The sequence below is a fragment of the Pararge aegeria genome, chromosome 12, assembly GCF_905163445.1.
Source record: "Pararge aegeria chromosome 12, ilParAegt1.1, whole genome shotgun sequence".
Taxonomy (NCBI): domain Eukaryota; kingdom Metazoa; phylum Arthropoda; class Insecta; order Lepidoptera; family Nymphalidae; genus Pararge; species Pararge aegeria.
In genome coordinates, this window is record NC_053191.1 from 2,677,407 (window position 1) to 2,705,373 (window position 27,967).

General features: G+C 34.1%; 1 protein-coding gene across 2 annotated transcripts; it reads left to right on the forward strand.

Annotated features, from left to right (window-relative positions):
* Positions 1-305: 305 nt before the first annotated feature.
* LOC120627784 (ceramide synthase 5-like) lies at positions 306-27,923 on the forward strand. Of its 2 annotated transcripts, XM_039895808.1 has the most exons (9): positions 306-621; positions 14,805-14,922; positions 17,139-17,363; positions 18,262-18,483; positions 19,342-19,460; positions 20,417-20,561; positions 21,132-21,176; positions 24,386-24,474; positions 25,288-27,923. In XM_039895808.1, the coding sequence occupies exons 1-9, from the start codon at positions 443-445 to the stop codon at positions 25,295-25,297; spliced, it is 1,152 nt and encodes a 383-aa protein (XP_039751742.1). In that variant the 5' UTR covers positions 306-442; the 3' UTR covers positions 25,298-27,923. The 2 variants fall into 2 exon arrangements, with proteins under 2 accessions (XP_039751742.1, XP_039751743.1); XM_039895809.1 differs by lacking the exon at positions 21,132-21,176.
* The last annotated feature ends 44 nt before the right edge of the window (positions 27,924-27,967 follow it).

Consider the following 27,967-nt stretch of genomic DNA (forward strand, 5'->3'; position numbering starts at 1 on the left):
ATTTTTCTCAATGAGGATATATACCTATTAGGTCTACAATTATCTTTTGCTCCAAAGAGGATATAAAAATCTATTTAATAGAAAGCGTAATATCTTAACCATTGACCTCTATTATACTATATAAAATAAGTCATTAATAGTAACCTGTTAAATCAATGTTCTAAATAAATTTCTTGTTTTTTTAACATAGTGCTCTATAGTTATCTTTGATGTCACGGTAGTTTTCTAGTCTGTTATCTGTCAGCACTCAGCTGTCATCCGCAGACCAGAAACGTTAACTGTCACTTGTCAATAGTGCACCCCGCACTCCGCGCGTGCCTGTCATAAATCAAATTAGAACTCGGTTGGTGTTTTAAAGTTAAATTCATTATTAAATTCAATAAAGTTATAGCAATACACGCGGTTGCAACCTACTAGATCAGTGTACCAGTTGAATAGTAAAATGCTCCAGCGACTTGTGGATGGATTATGGAACGAGGATGTGTGGTTGCCGCCTAACACAACATGGGCTGATTTGGCCCCCGGACCGGAAAAGGCCGTAGTATATACGGATCATCGGCATGTCTTCGTGCCGATACCGTTAGCGTTAGTCTTCATAACCCTCCGCTACCTGCTAGAAAGGTGAGCTTAACCTTATTAACCTAAGAAAGTGCTGGCTTCAGTTTATCGTCACGCATCTATGTTTTTGGGGGCGTGTACGGTATTTTTGAATCATTCTAACTTTTATCAACATTATAGGGGATATTTATGTTATTATTTAGTAATTAAAGTTGTGCATAAGCCTCAGTGAGACATCAGAAATAATATGAGATTTAATAATATATTGTGGATTTCTCACACACTTGGACTGATTTAGATGGCCTTCAAGTTATATTGAGGTTGTGTAGCTCAACTTTAAAGTTAGTGGTCTCTATATAGTAATAAGATTGTGTATTTTATTAGTACCATCCATAATTGCTTATTTTTGCTCTCTTCTCTATTTTATGAAATTAAAATTATTATTATTATGACCCACTGCTGGCCACGGGCCTCCTATAAAATAAATCAGAAAGAATGTCGAGCTTCGATAAAATATTAAAATAGGTACATATTGAACAGCTGCTTACGAATTTATATATGTATATTAATCTTAACTTAATTTTTTTTAGAATTTCTATTTGTTAGAGTGCCCTGCACTGCACACTTTTGTAAATGTTCAAAGTGTGATTTTCCAATGCAATTAAGAGAGCTTTAGCAATTATTATCAAATGTTAGAGATAATAACCAGTAGTACGGGGCATTGATTAACCAGCTCTTCGCAGCACAGGGTCGAGCATGAAATGAAAGCTTGTCCCACAACACTGCTACAATGTAGTAACTGGGTAGATCGTGTTTTTATTTCACCTGAAATTTCCTGTAGCTCATCTACAGGAAATCTCAGGTGAAATAAAAATTAGGCAAGTTGTTTCTGTATTTCCATATGCTGCATACATTCAGTATAATATCCAGTGTTTTCAAGTATTCTTAGATTATTATCATTATCATTAGGTTTATATGAATATTTTAAGGATATTTTGAGATAAAACTATTATATTTTTATCATAGTTAAATTTTTTTTGTGTTTATAATATACTAATACTTGAAAACACAAATAATCTTAAGATTTCTTAAGATTATTTTCCAAATCATGGGATAAATATAAACTCTCCATTCGCATAAAAAACTACTATAGTGGACTTCTGGTTATTTTCTGTGGCAATTATTATTGAATATTATTTGGACAATCTTCGTTAATGTAGATAATGCATGATTGAACACAGTACAGGTTACACATAGAATCTTGTGTAACCTGTCTAAATCTTTATTTTATTTTTATTTATTTATTTATTTATTTATTTATTTATTAGGTTTACTTACAAATACTTACACTAATACAACCGTTTTTAAAATTTTAACTATTCTATTTAAGTGTAATGTTTTCTTAAAAGTAAACACAGCATATGAAAATAATTGAATAATAATCTAATTTGATTGTAATTTGTAGAATAACAAGGGGAAAGGAATCATCCTTTGTAACAAAAATCCTGTCTCAAGTTATTACTAAGCTTGACAGTTCACTGAACTTGTTTAAAAAGCACATTACTTTCAATATCACGTAGAGGCGAGAAAGATTTTGCTAACAAAATGTAAGTAGGTATATTGTATTGTTTTGTCGTCAATTTTGTAGACAGTTGGCACATAACATTAGTAAAGTCTTTTCTCTCTCTATTATCAAACAAATTCAACACTGCCCTACAAAGCGGATGGACAGACTACCAGGAGTCAGTCTACCGTAATACAATGTTGCAATATATTTATTTTCTTGTGCTGCAATGTTGGTAACATTTTTGTTTAGATGCTAGGAAATCATCATCCCTCCCAGAATGAAAGCAAAAATCTTTGCTGTACCTGGAAAGTTTTGTAATAACTCTCTGGCAAAGAGGCCAGAATACCCACTTTAATGCAGAATATCCATCTAAACCATATTATTTGAGGTATGATTTTTTTTACCTCTCAGGCTCCATGGTGAGCACATCAGAGATCTCTGTCCACCTAGCCGCTGCTGCATGTTTGCCATTCCAGCACTGTCGCACAAATATCCACAGGCTCACCAAGTTGTTTATATTCATATGTAATACTTTAATAGATAAACATTGTCAAGAGAACTCTGTTATTCTATCGTTTTCAGGGAGTGTAAATACACTGAAAGAGTTAAAATATAGTAAAAAATTTAATTTAAAATTAGGTATTGGCTGATAATAAAATTAATTAATACGTACAGAACAACATCACCTCAGCAGATAATATTTTGTATACATTAGTAATAACAAACATTGCAAATGATAATTTCTTATCTTCAAGAAAGTTCTTTCACACATATAAAGTGTAAATAATAATTTATACATATTAATGTAGGTACATTGAGGCCTAGTAACATTAAATACATTATAAGAACTAGCCTATGAATATTCGAATGTATTGAAATTGTATGTAATATTATGTGCACACTTTGTGACCTGTCCAATCCCGCAGTATGCATGACACAAATATTTTAGCCTATGCATATACTTGAGTTAATGAGATCAGCGAGATTAAGACATGTCTGGTATTGGTTGATGGTGGATTGGGAGGTTGATGCCAAAGTCCCAGTTCTATTTAGTAGTATCAGAGCCGTCTTGCTTATTCTGCAGTATTGCAGTGCTCTAGTCTGCAAGGTATTGTTGACGGTGTAATTTCAGGCACTTCAGGCACACCTACATCCTCCAGGTTGACCTTACCATCAGGTGATGGACACATAGCATTATTACAAGAAGCATTTAGCATATGTTCCTTGAATGCCCCATTGGGTTGCCCTGTTTTTAGGCGATTGGTTTCCAGTTACCGTCACGTAGGCCATACGCTTGATATCTCGATTATTACTAAAAAAAATCACACCCATATACGTGGCAAAGGCATAAGTAAGTAAGATTCAAGACAATCCCCTACCTCTATCTTAGATAGGTAGGATAGTCGTGTACTATCCACACTGACTAAATAAACTATAATCTGTCTTGGTGGCAAATATATATAAACTGTCTTTAAACTTTCCCATTAATTATAATAGTAGTAAGATTACGCTACGACTTTTAGGAGCCGAATTAGTGTTTAAACACACTATGCCGAAAATACGCGTCCGAAGTTCCGTGACTGATTTTAAGTTCCTACGCATTCGGCTGATATGACACACGATAAGAGCCGAATTCGCGCGGCAGAAATTCAGTCGAGTAACTTTGTGTGGTGGGTATTCAATGTCTCAAGCGTTGTCGTGGCGTCGTGCCGTGTTATCTACACAGTACGCAAAACGAAGTGATCTTCTTAAGGTTCCGTTGTTATTTTTGAGGTGCGAAACCCGAAAAATGGACTATTTTACAGTAATAGCAATTGCTGAAGCTTTAGAAGAAGACAAATACATATATAATGTGTTGCTATACAAAACATTGCCGCCGAATCGCTGCCGAACTTACGCCCGACCGAAGTTCGGCTGTACGTTATAACGCGACGTGATTTCGGTTTGGTGTGTCATCAGTTAATAAAATACATTGCAGGCGTAGTCACGCTGAGCTTCGGTCGCGTATTTTCGGTATAGTGTGTTTAAACACTAACTCGGCTCCTAAAAGTCATGACTGACATGACTATCCTACTTATCTAAGATAGAGGTGGGGGATTGTATTGAATCTTACTTGCTTATCCTTTGCAACGTATATGGGTGTGATTTTTTTAGTAATAATCGAGGTATCAAGCGTATGGCCTACGTGATGGTAACTGGAAACTGATCACCTCCCAGTAGAGCATTCAAGGAACATACGCTAAAGGAAAAAAAGGTAGAAAGAACGCTAAGCGACAACGGAGAACTTGGCTGCCCGCACCACGTTAGCATTACAGACAATATTCTGCGAACTATCAATAGCATTGAAAATAATAAATTTTTGGTGTTGTAAACTTTCTACGTGCAATTTTTTTATTACGAGTACATTTTTAATTTATTTATTTACTAGCTTTTCAGGGGAAACAAACAGTACTATTAAACAAAAGAGTAATGCCGTATTTTTATATCACATAAATCAATGAAGTTTTCACAACTTGTTTTTTTATCAATTTTATAAATTTAAAATGCATATAAAAAAATTCGGAACCGACAGGATTTGAACCTGCGACTCTCTGACAATCGCGGCCTGAGCGCTTTCTCCAATTAAGCTACGGCTCTCCTACCGTCGATGCCTTTAATGCATTTTAAATTTATAAAATTGATAATTCCTCCATGTGTAGGTAAAAACACTAATAAAAATTATAAAAAATATTTTTTTATTTTGCATATATGACTATTAACAGTTACAACTCTAAACTCTAGACTCTGTCACAAAAATAATTATTAATATAATAATATTGACTGTGTGCAGGCAGCCTAAGGCCCTAAGTTTTATATTACATACAATGAACATAAGCGTTAAAAAAAACATAAGCAAGAAAAATTACGCTTTGAGGATTGAGATGAGCGTTGTAGTCAGTCAGTTTTATTCAATAGGGGAGACATTTATAGATTACTAGATGTGCCCTGCGGCTTCGCCCGCGAAATTTTGGGAGCCAGCGTACTGCTACATAGTCTACACCTATAATATGAGATTTTTAGTTTTTTTCAAAAAAAAAATTTTTCCTTACGTAAGTTTTTTTTTTTTCAATGAAAAGTATACTATATTATTTCTGATAACTCCAAGAATATTTATAAAAAGTTTCATGAAGATCGGTTCATTAGTTTTCGCGTGAAAGCGTAACAAACAAACTTGCATTCACATTTATAATATTAGTAGGGATTCTAATGTAATTCAAATATCAAACCACCAGACAATCTTAGTCTTACGCCCCGTTTTGAAGAATTGAAGTACATTGTCTTATTATACTCGTATTAAATGCGTGCGGGCAGCGGGTGAACGCGCGGCCGTAGCTTATTTTCTAAGATAGGTATAAACTTTTTAATGATACATAAGATTCTCTCCCACCAAAAGATGCATATACTTACCACTGCCACTGACATTATCTTCTCGGGGCCGGATACGATTCTTCGGATATTGTAGGTACATACCACGCTTTACCCGCCCACAACTATTTCAATATTTAAACTTGCTGTGCCCACGGCTGCGCTCGCGTATATAGGTATTACTAGGTACTGTGGTCCGCTCTTTTCATCCGCGTAAGTAAGTTTCTTTTTTTCATAAATTAAACAATGTTACAAACGAGATAACAAGTAAACAATGTTACTCTCCGTCCTTTCTGACTATGCCAAAAATCAAGTTGATTGGTTGCTTCCCACTAGACCAGACCAGAGAAAATTCAGACATTATAAATCGCCAAATGCCCCTACCGGGAATCGAACCCGGGACCTCCTACTTAAATTCACAGCGCTCGCCGTTGCCCCAGGAAGGTCGTCAAAAATATAAAGTAAAGATGTTGCTGTACCATTAATACTATATTAATATTAATGTATACAACGTCTTATCGAATTACGAAATAATGATGAAGGATGCATAATTATATTTATATGAAATAACCCTGTAAAAATGATAAATCAAAAGTAGCATATTTATTTTTCCATACAAACGAATTCAAAGTGTTTACGTATGGCAACCCTATTGAAGATAAAAGACCAAGACGTGCATAGGACCTCCGCATCTTAATAAACAACGTACTAAAGTAACAGGAGTCACATGATTTAAATTTTGCATGGGATTTTAGGGCTGTATCTGATTTCTTTCAGTAAAAACTAAGGCAGTGGTTTCCCCAACCTCTATTAGCTTTTCGGTTTCGCGGATAAGTTTCAGAGTCAGTACATAATGGTTGTCTAAAGCCCGTAGAGTATTATTTCGGTTTTCATTTACAAATTGTATATTGAAAGAATTCTGTTATTTCTGTATATTACTTTAAGATAGGTGTAGCGGTTCTGAATCCCGTAGGAACCCTGTATTTTCCTGGGATAAAAAGCGCAGTTCTAAAATTCAGCTGTTAAGAGGAACATGGTTATAAACAAACTGACAGAACTTTTACATTTATATTTTTAGTATGCATATTTAATGTATGTACTGCAATGACATCTTTTATGATATACCTATGTTAAACCAACCTCAAACGTTGGCAATGCAAAAAATACATTCAATAAACTGCCTTATCCTATACTATTGTACTGGGAGGCTGTGGGAATTTTTGATTGAATTGGCTGACGTGGTCATAGGTTAAGTCTACAAAGATCCATAGAGTTTATAGCAAATTAAGCTGTTGTATCTGTCCATGTAGTCCCATCTTACTGAACTAGGTATATGATATTTTGATTTTTTTATACACTAGCTGTTGCCCGCGACTTCGTCTGCGTTTGATTTTGTTTTTTGATGTGGCATTCAATTTAGATGCAGTACTAAAAAAAATTAAAGTATTCAGTATCGCTAAGCCTTAAATGAGGGGTTTGCTGCTGTCCGCTGAGGAGTTCTGTCCTCTCTCTCCAACCACATTCATCAGATCTACACAAAGTTTGTCAAAATAAAATACATATTATATACAAAAATAATTATTTAAATTTACAATTGTCGGAGTTACAATTTGTCGGAGTTATGGTGTAAAATCGTCAAACACTTTCATTCCCTCTCCCAAAGGAAGCGAGGTTAATGTCGGGATAAAAAATATTCTATATTACTTTTAACACTTCCAAAAATATGTGTACAAAGTTTCTTGAGAATCGGTTGAGTAGTTTTTGCGGGAAAGCGTAACAAACAAACTTAAATTGACGTTTATAATATTAGTAGGGATTAGTAGGGATATAAAAATCAATTGCCGTGTGTCTCGCAATATTTGACAATGGCTGGACCGATTTAATTTTTTTTTTGTTTGCCTCAAAACTTTCTTCGGAGTTGTTTAAATACGGAAACCCCGAAGAAACGAACGATAAATGAAAAATATTTTTTTTGGGAATTGCCAGTACGGATTACTTTGAAAAGATTATACCGTCATCTAGTTTAATGATAAAGTTTAATTACAAAAAAATGTGTTCGTAATAAAATGTCTGTCACGATCATAATTTTAGGAAATCTTGATAAGATAATGTGTGCATATAATCACGAAGTCTATATCTAAACTAACAATAAAGCTGAGGATTTTTGTTTGTATGAAAGCGCTAATCTCTGAAACCTGTTGGGTGTAGATAATCTTTTTGCAAATTGGCAGCCCGATTTTTGAGATAAGTTATGCGCTATTTTACATCACGCTACGGTCCTTTTCACCCGAGTCCATTTCGGTTACCTGTTGAAAGGGTTTTGGAAAGTGTTGCTATAAAACCGACCCCATATTGTTAACCTTTTTGCATTAAGCCTCATCAACAGACAACCTCTTTAAAACAGTTTCATTTTGGTAACCTGTTAAAAAAGTTTTTTTATAAAAATTGCAAAATGTGTTTTATATCTACTCTCATTTTTTTAATCCTCTATTAAGGATTCTGAAACAGTTAGCTTATTGCCAATATTAAAACACCCTATATCATCCAAACTAATGATATAATGTTGTACTGAATGTCATAATAACACTCATTTGTTTTTTTTTTTCGATCTCATCTGCGCAAAGGGTTCACTCAACAGACAGCCATGTTGTTACAGCTCGATGCGTGAATTTCAAAGAAAGAACATTGGAATGAATTTCCAAAAAAGAACTTTGTTTGAAAAGAACTTCGAACGAGCGTTTCACTGTACAACTATTCCGCTGAGTACATCGCGATCGGGATGTTCCATCATTAAAGAAAATATTCAAGTGAATTTTAATAATTTCAATATCATCACATAAACCCTTTACCGGCCCACTACAGAGCACGGGTCTCCTCCCACAACGAGAAGGGGTTAAGGCCGTAGTCCACCACGCTGGCCCAGTGCGGATTGATGGACTCCACCTTCGAGAACATTATGTAGAACTCTCAGGCATGCATGTTTCATCACGATGTTTTCCATCACCGTTGAAACAAGTCATATTTTAATTACCTAAAACGCACGTACGTAAAGTTATAGGTTCGTGCTGGGATTCGAACTCGGCCCCCCGAAAGTGAAGTCGAGCTCCTACCCAACGCGCTATCACCACTTCAAATTATTGTTGATTATTAATCGTAATTTCACTATTTATTTCATTTCATTTGTACTTAGCGTATTTGTACATAGTAATGGACGATCTTAGGTTCCTGGGACTCACTGTTTTAATGTTAGCAGTGAGGTAACTGTTCAATAATTTTTTATAGAGGTTTCATATTATGGACTTAGATAAAGACTTGTTGGAAATTTTGATTATTGGGTATTAGAACACTCATGTGATGCTATTATCATACGAGGCGAAGGCGAAACCCCCATTCGTGTTGAAATACCCCTAATTATACAACAGTTGCATAAATAACTATAACTATAACATATAAATATATTTCAAAGTCCTATTCTCTGTGGCATACACTTGGGTTACTAGTTAGGCATTTCTATATATATACGGCATTTGCATAAAGTCTAAAATCGCACGCAAGGTCTTAGTGAGACAAAAAACGCGATTCAGATCATTAAGATAGGTGTTGTATTTGCGATTATTTACAGTATTATTTTAATAATATCTTATAATGAATAGATTATCTGCTTAAAAATCGTAAACGAGGAATAACTCTGGTGGGTGATGTGACGCGCTAGGTCAGGGTGTTTTGTGTAGAATAGCTGAACCGCGAGTAAGTACATGTTAAAAATTCAAGAGTTATCATCGTCATTGTCAAACCATAAGCGGCCTAGGCCACGGGTGTCCTCTCTGCGTGAGAAGGATTCAGGCGGTAGCATGTGTCGCGTAATTGCTTAAAACTCATATAACTCTGAAACGTCAGAGGTACGTGCCGGGGATTTAAACCCCGAGAGTGAGACCGAAGTTCTTACAACTAAGCTATATCACCGTTCTATTCATTTGTAAATTATTATTACTTGCAATGCTTCTGTGATTTTATTATCCAACATTTTACACAGGCATCCGTTATCTAACTCAGTGGTAGTAAAACTTATAGTTTCATAGGTGTATTTACTGCCGCTATTTCACGATCCAAACAGTTATATGATTTCTTGTACTGATAAGTATTTAATACATTATACAATATTGTTTATATATGATTATATATATATATTTCTTGTGTGCGTGTGTATGTCACTGAACTCCTCCTAAACGGCTGGACCGATTTGAATGAATTTTTTGGTATGCGTTTGGGTGGTACCCTGGATGGTTTAGATTCACAAATCAGCCCGACAGATGGCGCTGGGGTCCGCTAGTATACGTATATATTAATTGTATAGGATATAAATATATATTAATTATCACTCTATATAATATTGTAAGTTTAGTACACATATAGGATTCATGATTTTTATTTATTTATTTAACTCTCTATTTGTACACCCCTATGAAGTTAAAATAAAAAAATTAAATAAAAAAACAATATAAAAACAGAAGTAGAATACAAAAGGCGGCCTATATATAGGTATATATGCAAATATATATGTACCACCTATCTCTCTTCATGGGCTGTGTTTTACGCCATTGGTTGCCTGGAAGAGATCGCTATGTAGCTATGATATCGACAAATTGTAAACTTTGCGTTAAATTTTTATAAACAATTTTTCTGTATGTTTACGTGTTCGCTTCCGATTACCACCAGGTGGACCAAAAGGATAATAGAATAATATCGTTATGCGTTTATTCATGTTCATCACACAAACATTTTCCAGCTCTGGGAATCTAACCCACGGCCTTTGACTCAGAAGCAGGCTCGCTGCCCACTGCGCCAATTGGCCGTCTAAAAATATATAAGAACGATTGCAAAGGAGCCAATAATTATAAACTAATACCCGTAATTAATAATTAATCTAATATCTACAGATTTGATATCGTATAGTGTTATCCTTTTCCTACTCTTCCCATCAGATAAAGATGGCATTACTAAGTCCCATGTGACATCTGAAGATTTTAGATTAAATTGATTTTTTAACATCAGGCGTAAGACAGTTTTTCTCAATCCGCTATCATCCGAGCGTGTGTAGTTATTAAATATATTTTAATTACCCAATAAAACACAAGAATATTTATGTTCTATACCTAACCTAACCTAACCTTGATGAGTTATGAGGGATAAAAGAAACACTAGGTAGGTACTTGAGATAAGTTTAACAATGAAGCACATATAATTTAAAGGTAGCCGTTTACAGGGATTTTGTGCGGTCGCATGTTAAGGCAAAATAGAGAGAGTACACAGATCAATGACTACAGAGTAAGTCGTAGCGAAAATTACTTAAGTAAACCATATAGAGTAATACTACACAAAAATTAAAAACCTTTTTATCTTGGTACGCCAAAGAAGTATAACTTCTTACGCGTGTACATAACTACACATAGTACACAAAAAAACGTGTGTGTAGTTATGTACACGCGTAAGAAGTTATACTTCTTTGGCGTACCAAGATAAAAAGGTTTTTAATTTTTTTTATCTTACATCTTATTCTACGTTTGTTGAGAAAATGACACTAACAATAGAAAAAATGTATTTAAAACCTTGAAAATTTTACCTTTTAAGTTTTTATAACGCATTATCTAGTTATCTCATACCAAGTTTCCCTGAACATTCAAATATGAGATTTTTGTACAATTGATTCAATTAAATCACCGGAATGAGCCCGCAGACTTTGACAATTTAAAGTGTACACTGTCAAATCTTTTGTTGAGAAACTAAAATGTCGACAATAGCTAACTTTAGGGTGTCGGTATTTTGTGACGGTGTGTGCGCGCAATTTTAAAAGTGAGCTGGCGGACGATGTATTCCCCTTTCACCCGGTTTTTCAACTACCTGTTGTATAGAAGCAGGCGTTACTTTGCGGAAATCCATGATATATAAAACTACCTGTTGAAATCGTGTAACCTATGTTCGCATTTCGTTACATTGTATAATTTTGTTTTTTTTTTTAACACAAACCATACTTAACACGTTGTTAAGTATGGGTTGATGGACACACAGTGGCGTGCACAGAGTTTTTAACCAGAGTATGCATAAAGAAGGAAGATGCCGTAAAATGGACAAATACTTCGCATTTATAAGTTATACAATATTTTTTGGGTAGGCAGTGCTTTTTTGCATGTATGAAGTGCACACCACTGTGGACACAGGACGGCACTTTGTAGGATGCGTTCCTTGCTTGCCCTGCGAAGTTTTGCTTTGTTTATAGATAATGGTTTTTAACGTGCCATAAGGTTAGCCATGATTTCGGCGTTCGCTGGTTGTTTTAGAGACAAGTAATTCCTATTATGAAAATTAAGCTTAATTTGCTATACTCCGCGAACAGCACGAGAATCTGTATGGTGTAATTTATAATTTCTGAATCTATCTAATGAATAATTGTTAAGAACTTACAATTATTCATTAGATTACAATTATTAGATAAACAATTATTGATGTACTAGTTGTACCCTACCACGCTTTGCTGTGGCACATTTTTATGGAATACATTACATATTCAGGAATCGTTAAAAAAACTGTAGTTTCGCGGTCGTGGATATGTTACTGATGCAAAAAATAGATAAAAACAATCCTTAATGCGCATTATACTCGTATATCATGCTAAAATTTCAGCTCGAACGGTGCAGAACTTTTTTAGTTTTTGAAGCGTACACAAACCAACATTACATTTATATATATATATATAACAGAACTTAACAATTATTCATTGTAAAGTCAACATATCCTGATGCTCCGGTTTCGGAACGAAACGTGCGTAGAGGATACTTACATTGCTGAAGATCTGTTTGGTGTGGAGTATAAGGATTAAAGAAATTATAAATTACACCATACAGATTCGCCTGCTGTTCGCGGCGTATAGCAAATTAAGCTTAATTTTCATAATATATTATGGATATCCGCAAAGTAACGCCTGCTTCTATCCAAGTAATTCCTAAATTACGAACACGTGGAAATTTTGTATCGATAAGGAAATGTTTACTTTTTTTTAAACTAGACTTAAATCTTTAGTACATAGTCGGTAACATACATAATCTTTAACTGCGTGGTTAAGTTTAACGGGAGCATTCAACCATAACCTATGTTGGAATCGAAAACGTCACAGCCGGATTTTCTTTACAATAGCGATTTCGCAAACAACTTTTCGTGTTATTACCTACTAGTTTATTTATTGCAAGTCTTTTTAATTAGAGTTAGAGTTTTCGTGCGGGGTTAAGGATGTATTTATCAATATAATTGTTTAAATCTACAAAAATAATTTACGTTTTTTCCTAGATCTCACACATTATATAACGAGTTATTTATACTAATTTATTAATTCATTCTTACAATGTGGTCTTGAATTATTTTAATTATTCGTTCGCGAAAAAGATACACGCAAGTAAAAAGGAATAATGAAATATACAATAGATATTAATCTAAATAAACTAAAACTAAATACATACTTATATTATAATACATTTCGCGATATAATAATACTTATATTATTATATCGCGAAAATGTGTTTGTTTGTTTGTCCTTTCTGTGCGCCCTAAATGAGCAGAGAGTTAGATGAAAGGACGGAGAGTACGTAACATAGGATTTTTATTGCTGGAAAACAAACAGTTTAAGGTCGGAGTCTTATTCCTCTCGGAAAGTTTTTAAAAGTACCACCCCTGCGAGACCGCGGGTAAAAGCTAGTATATATATGCTATATATATATATATACCAGTGTTTATAGCTGACTAAGTCGCAGGGAACCGCGAATAATATACTACATCAAACAGAATTACGAAAAATTTGTGAAGGATGCATATTTCATGAGGAATCACTCTGTAAAATATTAAAAAGAAGCATATTTAATTTTCCATACAAACGATTTCTAAACATTATTTACTGGTAGAGTCACACAAACATGCATACTTGACGTTTCAAAAGTGCTTATAAAGTAGGCCTACTTGAAATAAATGAATTTGAATTTGAATTTATAATAACCCTATAAAATATAAAAGACCGACACGCGCATAGTACCTACCCTACGCGACGCGAACCTAATAAATTGACTGGAGACCCATTGACCAGAGATTTTAATTTTGTGTGTGATGTTAGGGCTGTATCTGATTTCTTTCAGTGAAATCTTTAACACGTGTTTACTCAAAAACTATTAGATTTTCGATATCACAGTTAAGTCTCAGAGACAGTACACAATGTACTTCTAAAGCTTGTGAAGTATTATTTCGATGTTCATTTACACGTTGTATAAAGACGAACATAATATGGTGTGCAGCAGCCTTAGTACAAAATTTGCTCGCTTGCAATCGAGGAGGCGTTTTCGAGTATGGGAATATTTGAACATCGCGAAATGTATCTTGTCTTCATGGTATTAACGCTCAAATTTGCCTATAAATCGTCAGCTCTGTCTTTGATGGAAAGTTAATAAAACAAAAATCAGAGGTATTGGATTAGCGAAACTAAAACGAGTGGCATTAGGTCCATTTTACTTCAACGATTCTAAGTTTGCTATGCGAAAACGACGCCCCGATCGCGATCGAGCAAATCCTGCACTAGGCTACAGATATAGGACAAAGCCCTCCAAGTGTTATGTAGTTTATTGTCGCTGGCGTGAACTGTATATTGAATAGATGCGATTAGCACTGTTATGTTACACCCTATGATATAATATTACAGTCATTCCTTATTCCGACGATAGGTTTTAGGTTTATCTATATATATATATATATATATATATATATATATATATAAACTAGCGGACCCGCGCGACTTCGTTCGTTTTCAAGAGAAAATTATTTGAATAGCTTAGCTCTAAAACATTTTACAGCATAAATGACTATTTGCAATTTAGAGAATAACTTTATTATTTTTTTTATTTATGATCAGCCTGCCTATATCCAATGTGCCTAATAGTTCAAATGTTATGTTTCAAATAAGATTTTAATCGAATAATTAATGTGACATTTTATTAATCTATGTGTTATTATTATATTCTTTTGACGTCAATAAGTTGGGCGGTTGTATCTATTTTGTAACATTGCATGCCAAATTACTGGCAATACACTGTACCTTAAACCAACATGTAAAACCTTATTGACGTGTATTTTGCAATAAATGATTATGATTATGAAAGCGAAGTCGAAGTCCTAACCACTGAGCTATCACCGCTATTGGGACATTAATGGAATGAGATATCTAGTAACCATTTTTTTATTCCAGATTAATCTTCGCGCCCTTCGGCCGGTACCTAGGCATTAAGGACAGAAAGCCCAAAAAACCACCCCCGAATCCAAAACTCGAAGCGGCGTACAAAGCCAATCCCAGAGCACATCAGCAGGTTTCTTTTTTCTATAGAAATAAATATATTACTTAAGTTTCGATAAAATTATGTATGACAAAGTCGTACCCATTTCAAAGTTCTTTTTTTCCATTTTTTTTTTCGAACATCAATACTTTTATAGATATACATGTACAAAGTGGTCAAAAAAATCGCAATCTAAGAGGCGTTTATAAATTCCTGAGATATTAAAGGGGGGGGGGGAGGTGGTCGAGTCGAATCTCATCTAATCTCACGTTAGAGAGAGGGGAGGTCCATTGGTCTTTTTAATAAACCAACGCGTTTAGGAAACCCACATTTTGAAAAATCTCAAGTGAGATTGGCGGATGAGGGGGGTACGTATATAGTACTTAAGTAACGTAGCTAGATATATATTGACGAAATTATGTATTAAAACGTACAGATTCTCTCGGAAGATGTTAAGCACAGACGCGTCAAACTTGAACGGATGAAATGAATTTGATTTTGTTTTTTTTTCGTTTAAAAGGTTAATTAGTTAGGAGTGTTTTTAGCTATGTTTGATGAAAATCGGGCCAAGATTGCCGCTGCCACGAAATAAAACTCCATCAATATTGGCATCAAATAAAAGGGCTTGACTTGTAGAATAATGTACACTATATTGAAACTCGCGGTTTTTTTTTAAATTAAAATTTTCATATTATATTTGAACTTAGTCTTGGGTTTAACAGACTAAGTTCGAATATAATATCGAATCATAATAAATCATTTTGTAACGAGGCATTAAATTTGCGCAATACAGCTATTACTTGCGCCCCCAAAAAAATAGTTTTTAAACCTTAACACCTTGACCTTGTTTAGTGAGGCTTCGCAAATTCTTTTGTTTGTGCGACATTGACATGCATTTAGCCAAAGTGTGATACTTATTCATTTAACTATGACTACTTCTAAAACTATTCGTTATGAAGTCAAAGTCAATTATTTCTTTATTCAATTAGGCCCTTATGACACTTTTGAATTCATATATTATAGATTCACAGAATTCCAATTATTTAGAGCTAGTTTATGTGTTTTTAGCATGCCTAGACCTTATATAGGTATTAATTAAAAAAGCTTTCAAACTGTTGGAATGCTAAACTTCGCATCGTAAAACTCAGTTTAGTAGGTAGAAACACGATCGACTTTTTTAATTGCCTGGATTCTTACACATGACACATGATAGAACAGTGAGTGGTAAATTGTAAATGATGTTTAAAAAGAGCACATGCTGAGTTTCTAGCCGGCTTCTTCTCGGTAGAATCTGCCTTACGGACCGGTGTTAGAGACATATTTCATATCGCTTACCTATCGGTGAGCCCTCCCTTAAGATAGATATTACATACAGAACACCTATTCCTTCTTATCTCTATGATTATTTTTGCTGTGTTTACATGTCATTTCTATTAATTTTTGTGAATTTCATGGTCACCTTTTGTCGATGTACATATAAGGGAATGTGTAGAATATTGTACAAGTTCAATACTGTATATGGTAAATATGTATATTGTTAGTGACCTGAACAAATAAATAAATAAGTAGAGTCACTACAGACAGACTTAGTTGACGTTTCATGCTTCATGCTTATATTAGGCCTACATGAAATAGATGAATTTTGAATTCTTGTTTTTTTTTTTTTTCATTTTGTTTCTTTCCTTCCAACTTTGAGTGCAATCTGATCAGGTGGTAAATGATGTGAGTACTTAGTCTTTGGTATGGTAGCCTTGTAGGGGTATGTCAGTTATTTTATTATATCCATACCCCTAGTCGTTTTCTATATTTTCGCGGAATCGTACCGGCACGCTTTATTCTCAAATGAGAAATTAAAATTAACATAAAGAAGTGCTATTATATTATCTAGTTAATGTGATACAAGACAAAACAAACACAAAAAAACAAAAGGTGGCGCGATTATAAAAAAAATTAACAATGCTTTTTTTGCTTATTTGAAAGATTTCTCGCAAAAATCTCTTTGGGTAGACTATTGTATAGTAGTTCTCCCACAACCTGTTCAGTTGAACGCTTGAAGTATTTTTTCAAACAGATAAAATCAAGGTCTACGTGGATTATTTTATTTATTGTTTGTTTCATACGCAACGCTAGATTTAAATACAAAATCCTCAGAGAAATTGCCTTTACAATGCACATTTTTTAAACCCTGCGCAACAGCAAAAAATTGACTCCAAAACAATACCGAACCCTGATTTTCCTGCTCTTTTTAGCAAGTATGTGGCCTAGCGAAGCAGCTGGATATGTCGGAGCGGCAGGTGGAAAGGTGGTTTCGGCTGCGGCGCTGCCAAAACAAGCCATCCACCCTCGTAAAGTTCTGCGAGAATGTCTTCAAATGCTCCTTCTATATATGCAACTTTATATTTGGCTTTGTCGTGCTGTGGGATAAGGACTGGTTGTGGGACATCGACCAATGTTATATTGGTTATCCTCATCAGGTACGCTATTTTTTTTTTAACGTTTATCTCGTTTCTTACATAGTCATCATCATTATCATCATATCAACCCATTACCGGCCAACAACAGGGCACGGGTCTCCTCCGAAAATGAGAAGGGGTTAAGGCCGTAGTCCACCCCGCTGGCCCAGTGCGGATTGGTGGACTTCATACACCTTTGAGAACATTATGGAGACCCACAGTGGCGTGCATAGAGGGTATGCACAGGGTATGCAGATGATATAAAATGAAGAAAATCCCCAGTACGATTTATAAAACTCAAGGGTAGGCTTTTGCACGCCTCATAAGCGAAGCGTTGAGGTGGGTATTACTGTCAGTTTACGTACACCGAGTGATTCTCCAACCTAAAATGTCACTTTTTTTTATTCTTTATTGCTTTTATAAGTGAATATAAATAGACAAGTGTTTTGAAAAAACACTATTTTTAACACTCGTGATATTTATAAATCTCTTTTCATTATTTAAATTATTAAATTTTTTTTTTAAAGTTCTGTCTTGGACGTCCGTGTGGTATGTGCGGATCCCGTATCTTGTGGTCACGATAACGAACGAAATACTTCACTTATCGAGTTGTTTTTTTTTTTATAAGCTTCAGTTTTTTGAGGAATAGAAGCCTATTACTTTTCACGGTATAATTAGGTGTAGTTTAATTATTATTTACAAATAATTTCAATTTTATTGTAATGAATGAGATTATGAGGCGTGCACTTTTGGATTTTCCAACTATTTTATAGCTCGTACTGGAGATTTTCTTCATTTTATATCATCTGCATACCCTGTGCATACCCTTTATGCACGCCACTGGAGACCCATATTGCTTACTTTGTGGCTAGATGGCGATGTGTGTATTGTCATAGGATATTTATTTGTTTCCCTTCAGGGTATAACCAACGACGTATGGTGGTACTATATGATATCCGCAGCGTTCTACTGGTCGCTAACCATATCTCAGTTCTGGGACGTGCGGAGGAAGGACTTCTGGCAGATGTTCGTGCACCACATAGCCACAATCGCGTTACTCTGCTTCAGTTGGGTGTGCAACTTGCATCGCATTGGCACTTTGGTATTGCTTCTACACGACTGCGCGGACATATTTGTCGAGGTATGTGGCATAGTTCCCTAGTCTCCTATTCAAAATTCAGCACTCCACTAGCAAAGTCCGTAAATTCAAATTCAAAAATGTTTTATTCATGTAGACCCTATCACAGGCAGTTATGAAACGTTCATACATTTAACATGTAACACTAATGTTAGTGATGGTGATAACTGCATTCGTTAATTTAAAACTAAAGCTCCAAACGCGCTCTGGTCTAAGAATCGCGAGGCACTACAAAGATCTGCATCCCTACGTGGTCGATGTACCGCGGACGCGTACGAAGCGCTTCGCATCTTCGTTTCTGATCCGCACCGCTAGGATCTGGAATGCCCTTCAAGCTTCCATTTTCCCCAGTACCTACAATATGAGTACCTTCAAATCAATAGTGAATAGGCATCTTCTAGGCAAGCGCGCTCCATCTTAGGCTGCATCATCGCTTACCATCAGGTGTGCAGTGCATCCAAGCGCTCGTCTATAAACATAAAAAAGGAAGAGACCACAACAAATTTAGGCAGGTTTTTTTTTGTTATCACCATCTCACAGTCGAGATGTGATAACAAAAATATTTAACCATCTGCCAGATTTTATTAGGAACACTGAAAATGACAATGAATTAAATTAAATAAAAAAAAAATACCTCATAGAGCGGGCAATGCATTCATTCTGTAAATGATTTTTTGATTTTGAGCATCCCCAAATAAAATCGTTTTCACTACAATACGATGTCTTACTTATGTGTTTACCATTAGACATGCATCCAGCCATTTCTGCTGTACAACAATGTATTGGAATGATAAGTACATTTGCCATTGTCGTAGGAATTGTTCCTAGTCGATCCTTAAAATGAGTACAATTTGTCCACAGTCGGTCAAGGCGGCGAAGTACGCTCGATACCAGAAGCTCTGCGATGCTTTGTTCCTGGGACTTATCGTGATGTGGATTGGAACTAGAGTCGGCATCTACCCCTTCTATATCATTTGGAGGTAAGTCTGCAAATTCTGAAACGTCTGTAAAACAGGTACTAAGGTGGCAAGAGCGAACGCGTCGTATACTGCCATCTGTAGTTATTATTACGAAAGTAAAGTAAAGTAAAAAAAAAATTATAAATTTAAAATTTGTATAAAAAAATTTCATCCAACTAACCCGCTGATGCTGATGTTTTTTGAAATTCATAGAATTATTTAATTTTTAAAAAATTGGCTAAGCCCAAACTGGTTGTACATACGTTACATTATATATATTTATTTTAAATAAATATACTACGCCAATACACACATCGCCATCTAGCCCCAAAGTAAGCGTAGATTGTGTTATGGGAACTAAGATAGCTGATGAATATTTTTATGAATATTATACACATGAATACTTTCAATATACAGATAAACACCCAGACACTGAAAAACATTCATGTTCATCACACAAACATTTTTCCAGTCGTGGGAATCGAATCCACGGTCTTGGACGCAGAAAGCTAGGCCGCTGCCCACGGCGACAATCGGCTTTATTAATTTTATTTTAATTATTGTATTACAAATGTAACATTGACGGCCGAGTGGGCAGCGACCCTGCTTTCTGAGTCCAAGGCCGTGGGTTCGATTCCCACAACTGGAGAGTGTTTGTGTGATGAACATGAATGTTTTTCAGTGTCTGGGTGTTTATCTGTATATTATCAGTATTTATGTGTATTATATTCATAAAAAAATATTCATCAGCTATCTCAGTACCCATAACACAAGCTACGCTTACTTTGGGGCTAGATGGCGATGTGTGTATTGTCGTAGTATATTTATTTATTTATTTATTTATTATGTGTTGTTCTGTAAAAATTGGAATCGAAATTGCATTAAAATACAACGCTGTCTTCTAGAGTACGGTGGGCAACCCTAGTTGAGCTTTTCTTCTTTTGTTCAAAAAGTTTAGGAAATATCGTCTATTTCAGTACGTCGATCCGTGCTCCAATGTTGTTGCCAATGTTCCCGGCGTATTATATCTTCAACTCGCTACTGATCCTCCTTCTGATATTGCACATCGTGTGGACCTGCCTTATACTTCAGATCGCGTACTACGCTATCAAAGCCGGCCAGGTTAGTGTGCACATTACTTTATTTATGAAGTTATACTTCTTTTGGCGAGTTAGGAAAAAATGATGAGTGTAAATTTTTACGATGCGCGCGCACACCGTCACTAAAAACCGACACCCTGAAGTTAGCTATAGTCAACAATTTTTTTTTTTCAATAAAAGTTTTGACACACTTCGAATTGTCAAAGCCTGCGGGCTCATTCCGGTGATTTAATTTATTCAATTGTACAAACAAAATCTCAAATTTTAATGATGAAACTTGGTTTTCCGATAGTGAGATAAGTAGATAATGCGTTATAATAAATCTTTCAATGTATTAAATAGTAGTTTTTTCTACAAACGCAGAATAAGGCGAAAGATAACATTCTTGCAGAGATTTGTATCTTTTTACGCCAAAGAAGCATAACTTCTAACGCGTGTACATAAGTACACACACTTTTTGTTGTGTTTAATTTAGATTTTTTCCTTAAATGACGTCATAAACATTATTTAACTAGTGAAATGATTGGCATTAATGAGTGAAAATCTTTTTTTTTTATTTTTTTATAAACCGATTTTATTATTATTATTTCAGATGAAATCAAAATATGTTAGTAATACAAATGACTTAAAATACTATGTGAGTAATACAATATAACTATTAAAGCCTTTGTACATGACGATATTCTAACGCGCGGTCGACGTTCGTCGGACGCAACTAAAACTTAGGTAGCGGCTATGGTTTTGAAGTATCGAAGCTTCATAACGTCAGAGAATAAAAGAGAAAAAAAAAAACAAACTGTCTTACGTTTTTTATGTCACATCACCAGCACAATGATGAATCTAGAAGCTTCTGTTGTCCCACTTCTGAAACACAGGCCTCGTGGCAAACGTTTCATTTGAATCACCTTTTAACAAAAAATACTCAATGACAACATATAAGTACCAACTGAGTTAACACTTATAAGTTGTGGTTAATACTTTTCTTTAACTTAAATGGTTAATACTTACGAACTTATGTGCATTAATAAGGTTTTTGAAATATAACAATGACTTTAAAGTTCGTTGTTAGTTCTAGTTTTGTAAAACCAGACTGGTTTGATAAAATTGGTGTTATATCACCCTTCAAGAGCACGTTCAGCCATTGGTATCGGTTTTTATCACGCATTGGAGCAAAATGGAGGTGTTTTAGCTCCATATACCTCTCTCCTTAAAGAGGAGGTCTGAGGCCAGCAATGTTTTTATTTACACCTATTGTTATCTGAAGTTATTATTTTTCGATTCTCCTACGCTTTAAAGCACGCGAGATTCTCGCTAAGCGAACGTTACATACTCAGTTCAAGCGCTGGCAACGCGCGTAAAATGCGCGTGAAAATACCGTCGTGTACAACGGCTGTTAAGGAACTCTTCTTCGGTATGTTTTTTACTGGTTGGTTCGGTATGATATTTGCCGCAATCCGTCATTTGTCAAGTAAGGGTCAGTTTTCATTTGCACTATTGGTGACGTGTTACAAGTGTTACAGTAGTAACATTTTGTTAGTTTATTTAGGAACATTTTTATCGATTCCAAATAGTAAAAAAACCTTTTGGACGTTAATTACGTTGCTTCGACATGAGATTACAGACATATTGAATAAAGAAAATGGAAGTAAAGGTTCTTTTCCACACAACAGTCACGGCTCCGCGCAGACTAAAACTCCTTTTAAAATAAATATAACATTGATTTGATCAATATGTTAAGTCTCGTAAGAGTACATAAGAGGTCGAAGATAAAAAAAGTTTTGTTTGTATGACTATTTTGTAGTCGCGCAGCAAATTTATACACAAGTTTATCTAATACCTAGAAGGTAGTCTGGCAGTCTAAAAGCTACGCAACCAAAGTTATAAACAGCAATATATAGCCTGTTTTGTATTAAAAAAATTAAACTGCACAAAAAATTAATTATTTAATGACGTACGCCATCTTGTGAAATACTTGACTTGACGGTTACGTGACTGGTGGGAATGAACCATAAACATAAGTCATGTCAATATCCTACAATTATAGACGGTCGACCCCAGACCCGACTGTTGTGTGTAAACGTACCCTTATACTGTTTAAAGAATAAGATAATATAAAAAAATCTTTCTTATTTCATTCGATGCGTACTAATCACTTGTACATGCGACTGAAAGTGGTGAAACTGAATAAATTGCTTTCTCTTTCTGGCCTCTATAATTAAATAGACACTAATTTTTTTATAGGTGGGTTTTACTACTAACAAAAAGGGGGTGTAAACAACTTTCTTATATATTTTTATAAAGGTATCTGCTACAGTCATGATTGGTAATTTAGCTTTTTAATGCAACTTTGTCAGTCAACTTAAATTACATTTATATATTTCATTACATTAGTATATTTCATGAGGAATCCCCTGTAAAAATGTTCAATCAAAAGAAGCGTATTTATTTGTTTACACAAACTAATTCAAAACATTTTAATTGTTCACTTATGACAACCCTATTGAAGATAATAGACCGACACGCGCATAGTACCTACGTTACGCGATTCGTTCCTAATAAAGAGCTTAGGCTGTATCTGATTTCGTTCAGCAAAAACTATGGTCGTGGTTTACACAAAAAAGTATTAGAGTTTCGGTTTCACAGATAAGTCTCGGAGACAGTAAATAATGTACCTCTGAAGTCTCTAAAGCATTATTTCGTTGTATAAACGAGGTGAAAAATATTAAAAACCACCAAAATCTTCCACCCTCCGTCACCCCTTAGTGAGATGTAATAACGTGAGATATTCAAAATTTTTCATTCTATCAAATCTATATAAATAGAAGGAAGTTGTGTCAGTTACACCATTTATAACTCAAGAACGGCTGGACAAATTTTTATGATATTTGATTTTTTGGATTTCTCTTAAGCCGGAATGGGATAAAAAGTATTGAAAAGATCCCCGGTACGAAGTTCGCCGGGACAGCTTGTAAATTATAAATATTAGTAGGTTGCGTAAATTTAAAAAAAAAAAATTTAATACTAGTTAAATCTTCTTAATTTAAACCAGTTTTCTCTCAATGAAACACCGTATCTTGAAAAAATAATCACGTGATATCTGCCGAGACCGCCCTCTCCCACTCGTGTGATTGGGCGAGGTTCGGCTCGGCTCTCCCCTCCTTAATCGCCTTATGTGATTAATGGACTAATAAAATTCAGAATTAAATTTTAATTTATTTCATTTCACATCAATAAAGGAAAATGACCAGCACAGTATGGAACTAAGGCCACTTCCAAATATTATTATGTCTCGATAAAATATGTTATCATAAAATAAAGCTTGACTATTCTTTTTTCATTCACAAAAATATTTTATTGATTGGAACCTCAGATTCAGAGAAAAACTATTTTAAGAATATGTTACGTTAGCTCTAATGAGAGTCACAGGGCTCCAAAATACAACAATGCTAGTTTTAGCTTATACGGGATAATTATACTTATTATCTTAACAAAACACAATAAAATCGCTTCAAATGTTCTATGAAAATGACAGATCATAATTAATTATGTTTCGATTACCTCCGATTTATTATTATTACAATAATATAAAGTACTTTTAAGATTTAAAATAAAACTATGGATAGGAAGCACTTTTTTTGCAGTCCCAAACGGAATTTAAAAAATTAATTTAAATTATCAAATATATCATTGCCTGGCACAACTATTGCCTGTGTATGGTCAAGGTCCTTTGCAACATTAGTTACTAGAGAAGAAAAAAAACAATAAACTGCAAGTTTTCGTTGACTGCCAAAGTAGCACAGAAATAATTAGGATTGTTTTTACGAATCGCTTCCTATAATATTTCAGATGGATGGTGACGTGCGCAGTTCGAGTTCCGACCTCAGCGATAGTCCGGGACACTCGAACCACAGTTCGCCCACACGGAATAATAAAAAGTAAATTGTTTGTACTATTATATTAATAATCGTGACATAACGTCAGAATACATTAGTATCACAACAATAGTATACTATAGTAATAGTATAGTAGTATTATAGTAATAGTATATTATACTACAGCTTTGGCTGTTTAAAGACTACTCTTAAGCAAATTGTACAAAAGAAGATGATCAATTCAAAGAAGAATATGTATGCAACAATATATCATATGTAATGTACCAATTTTTATAGGTAGCTATGTATGTATGTTTTTCCACACATCTTTGCATAAGTAATTTATTTATTTATTTATTAGCTTTTCAAGGGAAACAAACAGTATAATTATACATAAAAGTAATGCCGTATTTTTGTATCACATAGACCAATGAAGTTTCCACAACTTGGTTATACATATAACACGATAACATTAACCACAATTGCTTAGGAGTAAGTACCTAGCAAGCAATTATTATACAAAAAAAATAAAAAATAAAATAATAATGTAAGTAAAACAAAAATGAAAAACAAAAACTTTAAAGCTCGGATCGGATTGTGACCACTACAAAACATTTACTTCTACCAACTCAGGAAGCAGTTCAAGTTTCATCAAAATAGGTTCAGTAATTTTCCTGATATATTTCATTATATTGTACGTGTCTTACGTTTTATCCACTACAATTTTATACTTGACTGCAATCTCACCCAATGAAATTATGAACCCTCAAATTGCACATGGGTATAGAACCCGAGACCATCTCCCATTTATAAGACACAATGCTCACCACTTCGCTTCGAAGGTCCTCAAAAGAACTTGACTTTTTTCTTTTACAGACACGAGTGAACTGCCACACGAGGAAACCTAACTGAATTTCAAAATGGAGTCACATAGCTGGATCTCGGGTATTGGAGTTGATTCTGTTGTACACAAATATAAATTTTAATTTTAACTAAATAGGGAATATGTATGTGTTTTAATATATTTCTATTGACATCGTTATGTTATGTAGTAAAAAAAAATTTAACGCCTAAAAAGTAAGTAAAAACATTAGCCAACCGACACTTTGTCTATGATTACCGATTGCTGTTTTCTAAACTCAATCTATCCGTAATCTATAGATTTATAACTTAGCGACGCAATAAAAAAAACGGACGTAAGTAACGTGAAAAATTTAACTCTTATGTGAATTCCATGCATATTCCCAGGATATTGAAATATCGATAAATAGTGCTATCCTTTTCCAGGGGATTCAGTGTGCATAGAACAGCACTACTTATCGACTTGTCAATTTCGTTTAATTAAGACATTTGTGTACAACACTATTGGCACCATAGTCTACTATTTTTAGAATTAATGTTGTATTTGATGGATATATTATACATGTGAATTGTACCTTTGTAGAGTTTCTGCTGTTGTAATGTAATATTAAGCTGTTCGCGTCGATTTCCTTCGTTGCGTCGCGTAGACGTGTAACGAATGAGATATTCGACACATTTCATTTAAAAAAAAAAAAATTGTTTGTCTCCTCTCGGGATTTGGAAAACAAAGAATAACCATAGAAATCTAAATAACTATTTAATAGAAATGCTGTCTCGAATTATTTTACACATAAAGTCAGATAAAAAACATTTAATCTTTAATAATTGTACAGCTGTCCCAATACGTACCTACTAATTGATAAAGTCCAAAGTCAAAATTATCGTTATTCAAGTAGACCCGGCCCATAGATGGCATTTATGATGCTACGTTACATGAAAATGTGTAGGTTCATGGTAGTGAGATGATAGCGAGAACCATATTCGTAAATTTAAAACTAAAGCAGCGAGGGTTCCAAACGTGCCCCAGTTTATAAAAAGCCCACAACATGCTAAGCCAGGTGTTCTTTTTTTTATTGCGCATTAATATGATAAAATATAATTATATTAGTGCTTTAAGATATATAATTTTAAGCTAGCGCGCCCCATTATATGTCATATAACATGATTAGAATGTCGGTTGTTAGCACGAGATAACTTTGTAGTAACGTCTTGTAAAACGTTTAATAGTAATTTATTTTCACGTCTTAGGATATGCAATGTGATGTAAAATGTGTGGGACTTATTGTTTTTTAATATTTATTATTTGACGTGATAGAAGCTGTAGTTATACGTTTTCTGCGCAAACTTTAATTAGCCACCTATTATGGCACAACCTGAAGTCTTTTGGGTATGGAACCCTAAAAATGGTATTATTAGATTTCTGTGGTAGATAGTATCTGATATTTTACTAACATTTTACTGTATACCTTATTAATAATAATATAATTTGATAACCAAAAAAATGTACCAAAATAATGCGAGATATAAAATAAAATCACAAAGAAAACGAAATAAAAAATAACTTCCAGATAGCGATTTTTAATTCTGATATATCCTAGGTGTAATTTAGTGATCAAAAAATTTCAAATCGTTCCAAAAAGGGTGAGGTTAGGTTTAAATAAATATTTGTAACGGTAACAGATAAAATATAAATAATAGTTTTTTTCATTATTTGGGTCTTGACTGTATACTCATTTTCAAATATCGAATGTCGGACTGAATATTTTCTTAAAGTCCCACTGCTTGGTAGAGGTCTCCTCTCTCATAGGAGAGAGAGAATGAGCTCAGAGCCTCGTAACCTCTGCTCCATTGCGCCTGGTAGGGTTAAGCTAATATCCGGTTGCTTGAAATACAAAGAAATAATAATGATACATAAAACATTATTATATTGTTAAGGATAAAAACAAAATAAAAATATTATTTTTGTTAAGGGGATTCTTTACATAACTATTCCACATTTATATGTATTTTGGTTATATTTTGTGTTTTGAAGTATCTAAACACACAAATAGCTATACGATGAATGAAAATAGAAAAATGAATTTATAAGATTCATAAACGGTATGAAATAGTAAAAATATTAAAATAATGTTTTTTCTTTCTATGTAGATATTTTACTAGTTTTTGTGAATTAATTATGGTAACAACTATACAAAGAATGAATGAATGAATGAGCGGTTTGTAATAAATAAGTATGAAATAATAATAAATAGATTTTTTTTTCTTTTTGATAATCTTCACGTATCTATTCCATACTGATTTTATATTTTGTAATATATATGACATGCATGCATGTCTTTGAGGCTATTTATTTTAAAACATGTTGCTGCCAGAAATATAGGGCGTTTTGTATATAAAGGGCGTAAGTCATTTTCAAGGGATGTTTGATTCGAACTGATACTTTGTGAGATATTTGTTCTGTTACACATCACGCAATTTAAAAAAAATCGATATGGTGTATGAGAAAGTGACAATATTCCTCTTCTTATATTTTTTGTACCAATAAAACAATTCGATTATTACATGAAACTGGGTCGACTTGAAAATTGGTTATTTTATATATTTCTAATCATAACAATTATTTAGTTCTAAATTCATTTGTTTCAAGTTTGCGTTTGATAAGCACTTTTGTAAAGTCAAGTATGTCTGTTTGTAG